The sequence below is a fragment of the Xyrauchen texanus genome, chromosome 39 (genome assembly GCF_025860055.1).
Source record: "Xyrauchen texanus isolate HMW12.3.18 chromosome 39, RBS_HiC_50CHRs, whole genome shotgun sequence".
NCBI classification, from domain to species: Eukaryota; Metazoa; Chordata; class Actinopteri; order Cypriniformes; family Catostomidae; genus Xyrauchen; species Xyrauchen texanus.
Window position 1 is genome coordinate 21,898,306 of NC_068314.1, and position 11,914 is coordinate 21,910,219.

At 35.7% G+C, this 11,914-nt stretch overlaps 2 protein-coding genes across 2 annotated transcripts in view; both read right to left on the minus strand.

Moving 5' to 3' along the window:
* The window catches only part of LOC127632911 (WD repeat-containing protein 18), an 80,194-nt gene extending 78,225 nt beyond the window's left edge, over positions 1-1,969 (minus strand). Inside the window, exons 1-3 of the mRNA XM_052111744.1 lie at positions 1,760-1,969; positions 1,175-1,285; positions 882-1,015 (exon numbers count right to left, since the gene is read on the minus strand). Of these exons, the coding sequence (XP_051967704.1) occupies positions 882-1,015; positions 1,175-1,285; positions 1,760-1,969 (455 nt within the window). The remainder of the gene's footprint in view (positions 1-881; positions 1,016-1,174; positions 1,286-1,759) is intronic.
* A 2,982-nt stretch (positions 1,970-4,951) lies between these two features.
* Positions 4,952-9,553, minus strand: LOC127632909 (protein Spindly-like). The gene is made up of 5 exons (XM_052111742.1): positions 8,943-9,553; positions 7,192-7,288; positions 5,956-6,109; positions 5,610-5,755; positions 4,952-5,471 (listed from the first exon to the last, which is right to left on the minus strand). Coding segments are annotated over exons 1-5 (711 nt in total). The 5' UTR covers positions 9,255-9,553; the 3' UTR covers positions 4,952-5,469.
* Positions 9,554-11,914: the final 2,361 nt, after the last annotated feature.

Below are 11,914 nucleotides of genomic sequence, written 5' to 3' on the forward strand. Positions count from 1 at the left end.
CCTTTTTTAAAAATAAAATAAATTAAATCACCCAAAAGATATATATATAAATTTTCATAGTCATCGACTATGAGTCACAGCGTGCCGCTGTTTTCTTATTACTTTTACCCCAATCACAGAAATGCTAAAGTTATTGTCACTTTCCATTGGCCTTTTAGCAGAACAATTTAAAATTGCATATAAAAGCCACAATAGGTGCAAGGTAGATCCCCATGAATGTATGCTCCTCTCAAGTTGTTCACAGTGTGTACAGATTTCATAGCACAGTAATGTAAATATTTTTTAGCGTGTTACCATCTCTCTATTATGACTTCACTTCCAAAGAAACAATTAAATAAACTGTTTATTGCTGTTATTGTTATATTGCATATTTCTGCATATTATCATCATGTTTAATAAGTATATTTAATCCCCATCATTACTGAATGATAATTTTTGTTTCCCCTCTGAAATTGATGTAGTACAACACAAAAATTAATGTGTATTGTCTAGTGGATAAAACACGTGAATCATCATATTTAAATATGTAATAAAGAGAGTTGTTTATCTTCAAAGTAAGTAATATCTCAGTTAAATTTTTAAACGAATAAAATAATATCAACATGAAAATAGCATGTTATGACTCTGGCACTCCTGGTAAAGATCTCCGAGTCACGATCACAAGCAAAGTCCAGGTAACCTCAAGGGTCATCCAGCAGAAGAGCCATGCCAAATCACAACTCACATAAAATGTTCCTCTGCACGTTGCTTGCAATTTTAGGTTTTAACCACAGATGTCGCTAGAGAGCACACAGCTTTTATTCTACACTTAAGCACATTTAATGTTTGAAACAATGAAAGCTTGAAAGAGAAAAGATTTGAGTGGCTTTTAACGAACGCACCTGTACAGATTCCATATGAGAGCCAAATTGTCTTTCCCTCCTGACACAAAATGACTGCTGTCATCTGTGAAACGGATGCAGCTCACGTCCTGATAATGACGACGTAAAATGGCTAGCAAATTTCCCGTTGACACCTATTGAAAAGTTACAAAGAACAAGACCCATAAAAACAACAGTAAGCACCATTCTCACAGCACATGTTTATATTATGAAAAATACATTTAATAAAAGTCATAAAACTAGTGGCACAAATTAACAAAGCAAAATTCCTTGACCAAAACACATCTCCTCACCTCCCACAGGTATACAGCTTCAGCAATGCCTGCCAGTACATAAAGACCATTAGGAGAGGCACACAGACAGGTAACAACCCCAGGACACACAATCTTCTGCTGTAGTTGGTCCTGAATGGTAAACACAGAAAATTAACAAATAACTGAAGACCGCACACACTCAGCACAATACATAGGGCTTTGTACAGGTAATCTTATACACATCAATCAAAGGTATTTTCACTGTATTTGGGATGAGAAATGTTGTTGCTAACCAGAGATTACCATGAATGTTTAACAAATTTCATTTTTTAAAAGAACAAATATTCCATGTAGTTTCTCAGTTATTATAAGAACACATAATCTGCATGCATTATAATCATAATACAATCTGAAAAGTTTTAAATTAAGTATAGCAGCCCACACTGCAAGACTCTCCTGTAACTCATAAACATATCAACTACCCATTAACACACAATGCTGATTTTAAAACTAATACACGACTCACAAAAGAAGACAGTGTTAGGTTGAACAGCCAAGCTATTTTGGATTCATATATTGAGTGTAACTTTAATGTTTTTCGTAGATGCAGCAGGGTCTACTCACCTTTCTCTGGATCTCCCACACGTTTATGAAGTTCTTGCCGAGTTGAGCTCCTAATATGTATTCCCCGTTCAGCACAGTTAAAGTCCTGGAGGAAGTATTACCCCCTCGATAGGACAAAAGATTTGTCCCCAAATGAGGGTCGAAAACAGCGCAGTTCCACAGTTGCCCAGCTGAATCCGCGGACAGAACCACCTCCATGGGCGCCGACATGTTGGATACACAAAGCGCGATTATTTTGGTAGGCGAAGCGAGGCGGGTCTGTGCATCGTCATTTCCGAGTGCAGTGTGGATTTCTGGGTATTGTTGTTTTTTTGTGAAATTCCTACAATTCATTATTTTTCTCTCGTTTTTTTTTTATAAAGTTAAGTGTTTAGTAATACATTCTCTCACTGTGGTGAATGTGTTATTTAATAGATGTTGGAGGGTTTTTTGTGAGTCCCTTTAAGATCTATGTAATAAAATTAGGCTACATCACACACTGGAGGTGACTGGAGGTTATCCTTTATTTTGTGATGTTAGTCATATGTTGTCAAGCATAACTAACAAATGTAACACTTTACAATAAGTTTCCATTTGTTTACATTAGTCAGTGGCGGATTGGCCATCGGGAGAACCAGGACTTTGCCCGAATTGGCTGCGATACGCTGAAATGGGCTGCTGCGTCTATGCCGAAGGGGGCAGCGAAACGCAGGAAAGGACATCGACCCTCTGATTTGCGTAAATACATTTGACCAACACTTAATTCAACTGCTCTTACTGTAAATTAGAGGAACTATCAGATCATTTCAGCCTCTTCTGTGTCTTCTTTACTCTTCCACCCTGCTGTCCTCTTTCTCTCTGCTCACCATCATTACACCATCTCCATTTGGTCTTTCCTCAACTCTTTCAATGCAGTGCTCACCCCTGAAAGAGTTGAGAAAACATTCCCCTTTTCTCATCATTTCTTCCTCCTTTTTTTATTTTCCTTTACCCACTCTGCCTCTTTTTGCACCTCTTCTTTGTGTTGTTCTTCCTCTTCTTCCTCCTCATTGTTTGTTTGCTCTGAAATTTCATATTTGACCCCTTTTATAGATAGCAAAGTCATGACAGTTGTGTGAAAATGTAGTAAATTGCATTTTATTTGCTGTGTGCATTACTAACACAGCAGATATCAAAATGAAGGCATTTGGCAACCTGACGTCCATTTAAGAGTATGACTTTAATTTAGTTATTTGTGTTAACTGTTTTAAAAGCATGAATTTTAGATCAGAGAAATTTGTATGTAGTGTTTCGAGATAATGAGGAAAATCAAGAAAAACGCACAATCTGATTAGGACAATTTCAAAGCATACAGATGGCTGTGTTAACTGTATTGAGAGCAGTGACCTGAGTTTAGAGAAATGCATAAAATCGATTGAGAAAAACTGTATTATGAATCACCGTCTCTCTGAGACACACAAAGTGTTCAGCCTAAGGTGAGCAGATCTACAGTGACTAAAAAAAAGGGGAGAAATGCCATTGCTCAATCAGTTTCCACAATGACTGTGCAATTTAGCAAGACTGCTATTTTTTGTTTTTTGTTTGTTTGTTTTTACAGTAAAATTATTTTCCAGTGGAAGATCAGAAACAAATAGAAATGTAGAGACGTTTTATGAAAACAGATGGAAAAAGGTCTTCATGTTAAATGTGCTATTTCAATAGCAGAGTTGTGTGTCTATAGCTGAATATTTTATGAATTCAATAGAGTACACATCTATAGTTTTGATGTTAGTATTTAGTTTTAATAAATGTATTATCAGGAAAGAATATGTTGCTTCATTATTGTTTTGCAAAACTGAGTGTTTCGTCAGCTGTGTGAATTGTTTTGAGAGCACTGATTATAGTTTGAAGAAATGTATAATATCGACAGAGAAAAACTGTAAAAAAAAAAAAAGACTGGAAGGTTGTTTCGATTAAAATTCAGTTTTTAAAAAAAAACATACTTGAGGTAAAAGGCTCCCTCACTTGGGGTAAAGTGTCCCTATGGGTGTTAAAACTGATATTGTGTAGATATAGGGGCAATAGTTATAGGGCACATTTTGTCAACTAATGCAAATCATTTCAAGACACCAAGATGTTTTATTTTGTAACAAATTAAAATAATGCCTACTTAAAATTACGACTTCAGAAAAAAAGTCAACGGTGTATAGTTACAAAAAAAAAGTGATTAGGAAAGTGCTGTGGTAGTTTTTGTTGCCATTTAGTGTATTGGGAGAAAATAAAATCAATGGAGCCTTTTACCCCACAGATCCATTTGCCCTATTGTACCCTACCATACCCTACCATTTTAGAGTTTTATTTAGGATTTTTTTTTTAAGTAATTATCTTGACGTCTTTGTGAATTTTTGAAAATGTATGACATTTTTAGCATGTCCTTAACAGGTCATAAAATTATGTTTCATTCACAAAAGTTTCAAAACCGAAAAGACACTAAATTGTAGGAATAACACTTTTGTGTGTGTGTGTGTGTTTGACAGAGAGAGAGAGACAGAGAGAGTTAAAGTCATAGGACAGATACTGCCTGAATTCAGCAGAGTGAGCAATGCGGAGAAACTTTCATATGTTCTAGGAGAGAAGGCTGAATGGATCGATTTAGCAGCATAGTATGTGTTCTTCTGTCATGATCTGAGGGAGAGAGGGTGGCCTTTCACTAAAGACTAAAAGTGTCCGTTTATTTTACTATCACACATTGTTCTCAGTAGTTACTTTTCTTTAGATTTTGTGTACTTGCCTGTCTGCTTATTATTGTTATTATTACTATTAATATAGTATTATTTGACTTTTTTTTAATGCAATACATATTTTTTTCTGTTTGTTTGTTAGTTTTGTTTTTTGTTAATGAATGCTTTGGCAACATTGTATATTGCATAAAGTCATGCCAATAAAGCTCATTTGAATTGAGAGGGAAAGAGAGAGAGATGTAGTCACTTTATGAACTGTCTCCTCTCCCTAATAATAATTTACCATGGTAAGCATAGTTTCAGCCAAAATGGCTATAGCTACTAAGCTTTTTTACCACCTTAATGAATATTTAAATGTTTTAAAACTGTGTTGGTTAACACCAAGTTAAGTCAGTTTTATGGTTGAATGGTTGGCTACCATGTTTCAGTTTGAAAAAAATAAAGAAAGGTTGACATAGTCCTAATGTAATGGATACATAAAAGTCTATTGTCATGTCAACATTGTAACTTTATTCAAAAACACCTTTCAAAGGGTACTTATGATTATTTTCATAGATAGACAGTGGTAAAACAGTGCGATCAAATTTCTGAATAGCTCTTACCATCTTGTTGGCACAGTATTCTTGTAATACCAAAATAAAATAAATATAATTTTATATCTAGAAACATCTAGATAATAAAATTCATATATTTTATGCATATTTATATTTTAACCAAATAAAAAAAAAAATGAAAACCAATGAAGTACAGCATATGTTTGTTGAATTAGGTAAATCATTTTTTTTTCATGTTTTCTATCAGGCAGCATATCGTGTTTAGACGTCAGTAAAAACAGCAGTGAAATGACTGTCATAAATGATACTGAAAATACATTTTACATCACTGCTCTTTGTTCAAAATGTAGACTAGAATGTGCTTCAAGTCCAGGGTTACAAGTATGTCTCAGTAGTGATCTCCGACATTGTTACATTGAAACATGTACCCAAATACTCCATCATGAAGTCTTCCTGTCTCTGAGGGGGAAAAAACAGTTGTTTTACCTTTTTTGCATAACAGATGCAGTTTCATTAAGAGTGCAAATGCGTTTAAGAAACTGCAGTCAATCTGAAAGTTCTGAAATGTAACTTAATGAAAGTACAAAGAGAACTTACATTGTACGAAAAGCAGACTGAGGCAAAGAATCGCAACAAGTGTAATACTCCTTGTGGTGGTTCCTTGGGCTGCATTGTTGTCATTGAGATTAAGATGGTATTCAACGGCCTCATGTTTATTTTGGTCCAAGTTTTTGCAATTTGTGCTATGATAAAATAATTATTTCATAGTTTAATCTTATGAGCAACAGTATTTTAACATAGCATAATCCCGAATGTAAATTTTTTATTTGTTTTCAAAGAGTTAAATGTATGGTGAATGTTTCAATATAAGAGTAACTCTTCCAAAAAGGGATGAAATGGAATTTAATTATGCACCGGAAACAGTGGATGAGATATGACTCACAGTAGTTTCTGTAAATTCTGCTTGCTGGTCTCACAGGCCTGTGTCTGCTTCTCTGCAACCGTTTGGAGCTGTTGGACAGCAATTTGTAAAGCCTCACACGACACCAACTCGTGGGCCTTCAGCGTCAAATTATGTTCTAGGGCTTCAATCTGGTCTGAAATGATATTGAAAACTCTCCTTGGTCATAACAACTCATAATGTTTTGTTATTTTTACGATGTACAAAACTGAATGCCCATAGTACCCCTCATATTGTTAGCTCTCCTTTTAACAATACGTCAAACATTCTTTAAAAAAAAAAAACAATCATAATTCCATTGGCTTATAAGGCAATGACTAGGTAGAGTGTAACTTATCAGTTTGTTTCTTGAAAGGGCCTCGGTGATGTCAGAGTACAATTTTGGGTCATTGCTGGTAGCTGGGTACAAGTTGTTCACTTGATGCTTTGTCTCAGATTTGACACTGGTGTTAAAGTATGGCCTTGGTGTGAAATGTTTTTCTAGACATAACACATATCCTGTTTTTTTAAAAGGTTTTCCAAAGCCAACAAATTTTTCCAGCTGATTTTTTGAGCAGAATAAAGGGTTTAACAGGATATCTTAATCAGTGCTTGAAGCAATCTCACTCACTCTTGTGTAAGCAATATTTTCATATCTCATGTATTCAGGAGTTATTTCCTCTGAGCCAGGAAATCCCTTGTGAATCAACAGAGCTGTTTAGCATTTTTCTAGGGGGGCAATACTCCCCTTAGACCCAGTCATGATGAACAATATTAAAGGGCTAGTTCACTCAGAATGAAAATTCTGATTCATTCCCTCACCCTCATATTGTTCCTCAGTCACCATTAAATTTCATTGCATTTTTTCTATGATGGATCTAACCTTTTGTGCTCCACAGAAGAAAGAAAGTAAACCGGGTTTGGAATGTCACGACAGTGACTAAATAACAACATTTTCATTTTTGGGTGAACTAACCCTTATGTCTTAGAAAGAAAAGTAAATAAATAAAATTTGGATAGGAATTATACAGTTTGTTAGCTTGCTTAATATTGTTATAATAGCCACGGTGGAGAAATCCATGTTACAAATAAGCTCTGCCGATTTGTTGTTTCTTTGCAGTTTCTATGGTTACATGGGAAAACAGAGAGAGAGAGAGAGAGAGAGAGAGAGAGAGAGAGAGCTAGCTCCTTTCATGGATGCTCTGACGAGAGTAAAAACTTTGACGTAAATGTTCCTACCTTTCTGCAGGCTGACTTCAGCAGTGAGGTTCCCCTCAATGATTCTGTATTCTTCAATCTTGCTCTCCAGAAAGGTGATGTTACTATTCAAAAAAGCCTGTGATGAAACATAAAGTTAATTAAAAAGAAGTTCATTACCTGGGTGAGGTTTGGCCATGGATGTTAACACTTAGATATTAAGGAGTGGCTGTGAGATCTCACAAGTGTGTGGGAACACCACTACCTCCAAAGGTTAAAAATTGTATTACGCATAGCACATGACCACAAGACATGCCAGAGTAAAATGGATTCCTCAAAGGTGGCTATTTCATTGTTTAGGGGACGATTTAGGAAATGTTCTCAGTTATAAAATTTGAAAGAAATTAGTCTATTGTTGACATACAGTAGGAGTTCTGAGATATAACAATTTGGATATCTTAGCTCAACTAATTCGGTCTTGGAAGAATGTTCTAAGAAATGTTTGAGTTCACATTTCGTAGTTCAGATTGACTTCTACTTTCAGACATTCATATCTTGGCAAATCTGAGCACAGTTTGAAACATGGTTGAAATTTTAAGAGGAGACACATGTGAGATTCCAGTTGTTCTGTATTTTATCGTATTGCTATTATGGAAGCCGGTTTCCGCCACAGTTAAATAAAAAAAGGTGATTTTGTAAGTCAATATAATGAGATACTAAGTCATTATTATGAGATACTAAGTCATTATTATGAGAAAGTTTCTCATTATTACGAGATACTAAGTCATTATTATGAGATACTAAGTCATTATTATGAGATACTAAGTCATTATTATGAGAAAGTTTCTCATTATTATGAGATACTAAGTCATTATTATGAGATACTAAGTCATTATTATGAGAAAGTTTCTCATTATTATGAGATACTAAGTCATTATTATGAGATACTAAGTCATTATTATGAGATACTAAGTCATTATTACGAGATACTAAGTCATTATTATGAGATACTAAGTCATTATTATGAGAAAGTTTCTCATTATTATGAGATACTAAGTCATTATTATGAGATACTAAGTCATTATTATGAGAAAGTTTCTCATTATTACGAGATACTAAGTCATTATTATGAGATACTAAGTCATTATTATGAGATACTAAGTCATTATTATGAGATACTAAGTCATTATTATGAGAAAGTTTCTCATAATAATGACTTAGTATCTCATTATATTGACTTACAAAATCATCTTTTTTTATTTAACTGTGGCGGAAACAGGCTTCCATATATTGCTATGTAGGAGAGACAATTATAAAAAAAATCACATTTGCTAGTTTTGGTTCCTACAAGAGAGAGCTTTTTATTCAATATAATGCCCTCAAGTAAAGGTAAATATTGTGTAAGAAACATTATGAACTGCAGGAACAATGTGAGTTTTATCATAACAGTTTTTTCAGGAAGAGAAGTGATTGATATCCTTCCCTCTCAGTGGGAGATAGCGGCTTTTAATGTTAGGACCATTTTATTTGACATGCATTTGCATAACTTTTCTGGTTTAGCTTGATCTGGCCTGTTTGTTGCTTCCCATAGGGGTTTTTTTTTGTATATAAAACAAAGCCAGTTGCATGCCTTAGATGATGGACATTGGGACAATGAGTTTGTATGACATTATAACCCACAATCTTTTAATTGTATTGAAGCTTTAAGAAGAGTAAAAATAGTGGGAGTTCTTTGTGTGCATATCTGAGTGGTCTTTACTCAAACATGGTGAACAAGAAGTAGCAAAACTCACGTTTTCCTGGAGGCTGGACACAAGAGACTTATTGAGAAATCGCAACTGCTCCTTGTACTGGTCGATATGATTTTGTAGGAAAGTCTGATTCCCCCATCCCTGTCTTACCAGCTCATCAAGGGCTTTTCGGTCTTTGGTCCACATGATCTTTTCCTCTTCATGACTCTCCGTGAGGGCACGCATCTCTGTGCGACATTCGGTGGCTAATTTCATATCGGACGAGGTGGTCCATACCACAATAATGATAAGGGAGATGATTGACCACAAGGCCAGGCAGGCAATCACAATGTTTCGTGATTTTGAGCTTGCCATCCTGATAGGAACTTTGTTGACAGAAAAACAGACCTCTGATAGATGCAATGAAGCTCTCAGTTAGGAGATGAGTCCAGGTGGAGTGGGTTGATGTAGTCTGCTGCTGTATGTTTGCTCGTGAGAGAGTGAGGTGGTGACAGGAGACTCCCTGGAAGTGAAATTAAACTTTTAAAGTCTGCTTCCTCAGCCCGCTAAACACACAGCTTGCTGCAATGTGATGCCTAAACTATATCTTCCGCAGTATTTGGGGAAACCAAAAGTTACCTCCCTCCTGTTTTCACTGCATGAGTCTGTTTCAGTTTCCATTCCTCAGATATGGGGAGTGTCTTGGCAGAGGTCCTGGCTGTTGTGAGAGTTTGGTACTTTTGCTATGTCTTATTTTAAATATTTTTAAGGGCCTCGGTGCAGAGGCAACTCAGTGTTTCCTGAATCTTTGCCACACTGTGTCCATACCCCTCGCAGCTATGCAAACAAACATACCGGTATATACTCACATAATATCTTTTAAGAGGAAAGGGAGGATTGACAGAAGTAGCAGTAGACCAACCTCTCAAAAAGAACTGAAGAATTTGGATTTTAGCACTTATCCATCCGTCTTTATATAGATTTTATCTGTCAATCCATTTATTCTCTTGTACTAAGTAGATGGATAGGTATACTAACCTAGATACTCATATACAGCTTTCTCATAAAGCCCTTACCTATAGCTCAAGCGTCCTCTACTGGTTCAAGAGTGGCACTTCTGAGCAGTATGCCACTTGTTTGAGTTCGAACAGAGCTTCGAAATTGTGTTGCTCATCCAGTGATGACTCATAAGTGGGGGGGTTACATAATGAAGAAGGGAGATGGCTGTTTCCATGGGCAGCGGGCTCCCTGTACTGGATTCCTGTGTTTGAATTTTTGCAAGATTCTTGTGCATTTTTTAATATATTTTTCTTTTAATATATAGATGCAGCATTTCAAGTGGGTTTGCACAGTTCTGATGGTGTATGATCATCAACTTTTTTTACATATAAAAATGAAAAAATATCAAAATGAAATAATTCTCATGCACATTTGGTTTACTCAATTATGTAGTTTTCTAAAATATCAAAACATTATTGAGAATTATTGACTAGCAAACATTGAATTTTTCTAATTAACAAAGTACATTTCGCAAAGTACAACGAAGTAAAAAATTAAAGATGAAAATGTGAGTAGTGCTTCCCCAGCAGTTTATATGGTGTTCTTTGTGATATCCAGGGCATTACTGTGTGGTTGCAAGGGTGTTGTGGCTGATTCCTTGGACACTGCAAGTTGGTTGCTATGATGTTCTGGGTGGTTGCTAGGTGATTGTTTACTAGCCCACATCAAAAGAGTCCAAGTCTCTATATAAGGATCAGAAATTAAGTGGAGCTTGAGGTAAAAAAATTAAAAATCACAAAACATGTCCTCCACAATTCAAAATGGGGGCAAAGAAGAAAAAAGAACCTTGTAATGAATTCTTTAAAAAAAAAAAAAAATGTATATGTAACATCTGATTTTGTTCTTAATAGTCTATAATAAAACGGATGAGAGACGGTTTAGTTTTAAATGGTTAGAAAAAATGCCCTCAAAATGCCCCTGAAAATCAAATCAAGGGGCAAATATTGGCCCTTCCTCCAAAAGTACATTTCTGACACTTCTCTATATAATCTTCTGGTCCCTACACCCTACATTTGGCTCAGATTCCTCCATCAATGTAAGATTCTGGTATTTTTTGAGCACTTTATCATCCACCAGGCAAAAACTTCAAAAAGTATGAAAAACAAACAAACAAACAAAAGTAACAGCACATATCTCCTCAAAATCTCAATAAGGAAAAAACTTGTAAACTTTTTAAGTAAAAGGTCATTATAAATATTTGCTGTGCTTTGCCTCACAAATTACATTCTAGAATCAAGATGAGACAAAGTCACATCATATTTGTGACATTTCTAGGCAGGTTCATAACAATAGACTCAACCCAGAGTGAGTTTACACACCCAGACATATCTTTCCTGTTCACAATTCTTCATAATGCTCTCTGTAAATAATTATAAAGTGTAGAACAGGGGTTTTCAAATTGGGTTAAAGTGATATTCCCCCTAGAGAACCGTGTTCTGCACTGCGGTCTGCAAAACAGTTTTCACATTAACAAATTTTCATGTGAACCGTGCTCTGTTTCGGATTAAACTGCCTTTGAGAAACCCCCTGCTTTTGCTCCGGTACACTGATGCGACTCTTGACAGAAAGATCAAGGGACATCAGTGACAACCAGCGCAGGTCTTCTCTCATGATTTCCATTAAAAACTGGAGAACGTATGTGATCTGAGACTTTGAATGATTGCTCCTCTAGAAGTGAATAATAACACTGTTCAGACTCACAGGCAAACATCACCATAAGCTTAACATGCAAGTTAATGCATACAAACATTTAAAGACTTAATATATTTAAACAATAATGTAAATATGAAATTTACTAATTCCTTTTACACTATCCGTATGAAATTGAGCAAGCGTGAGCGAACTTTTCTGCCATTAATGAGGTGCCAAATGCGACACCGCATGGCGCTACGCATATTCACAAACTACTCAGTTTACGCAGCAATGCAAATTGCATACTGCTGCTCCGCGGGCTCTGAGTAGCGCTTATTCACGTA

What these genes read in the sequence shown, in the direction of transcription:
- LOC127632909 (XM_052111742.1), bottom strand. Translation starts at nt 9,254, where the DNA reads ATGGCAAGCTCAAAATCACGAAACATTGTGATTGCCTGCCTGGCCTTG. An exon ending in TGTCCAGCCTCCAGGAAAAC is followed by an intron (nt 7,289 to 8,942) that starts GTGAGTTTTGCT and finishes GTTTCATCACAG; the next exon opens with GCTTTTTTGAATAGTAACAT. An exon ending in TGAAGTCAGCCTGCAGAAAG is followed by an intron (nt 6,110 to 7,191) that starts GTAGGAACATTT and finishes ATATCATTTCAG; the next exon opens with ACCAGATTGAAGCCCTAGAA.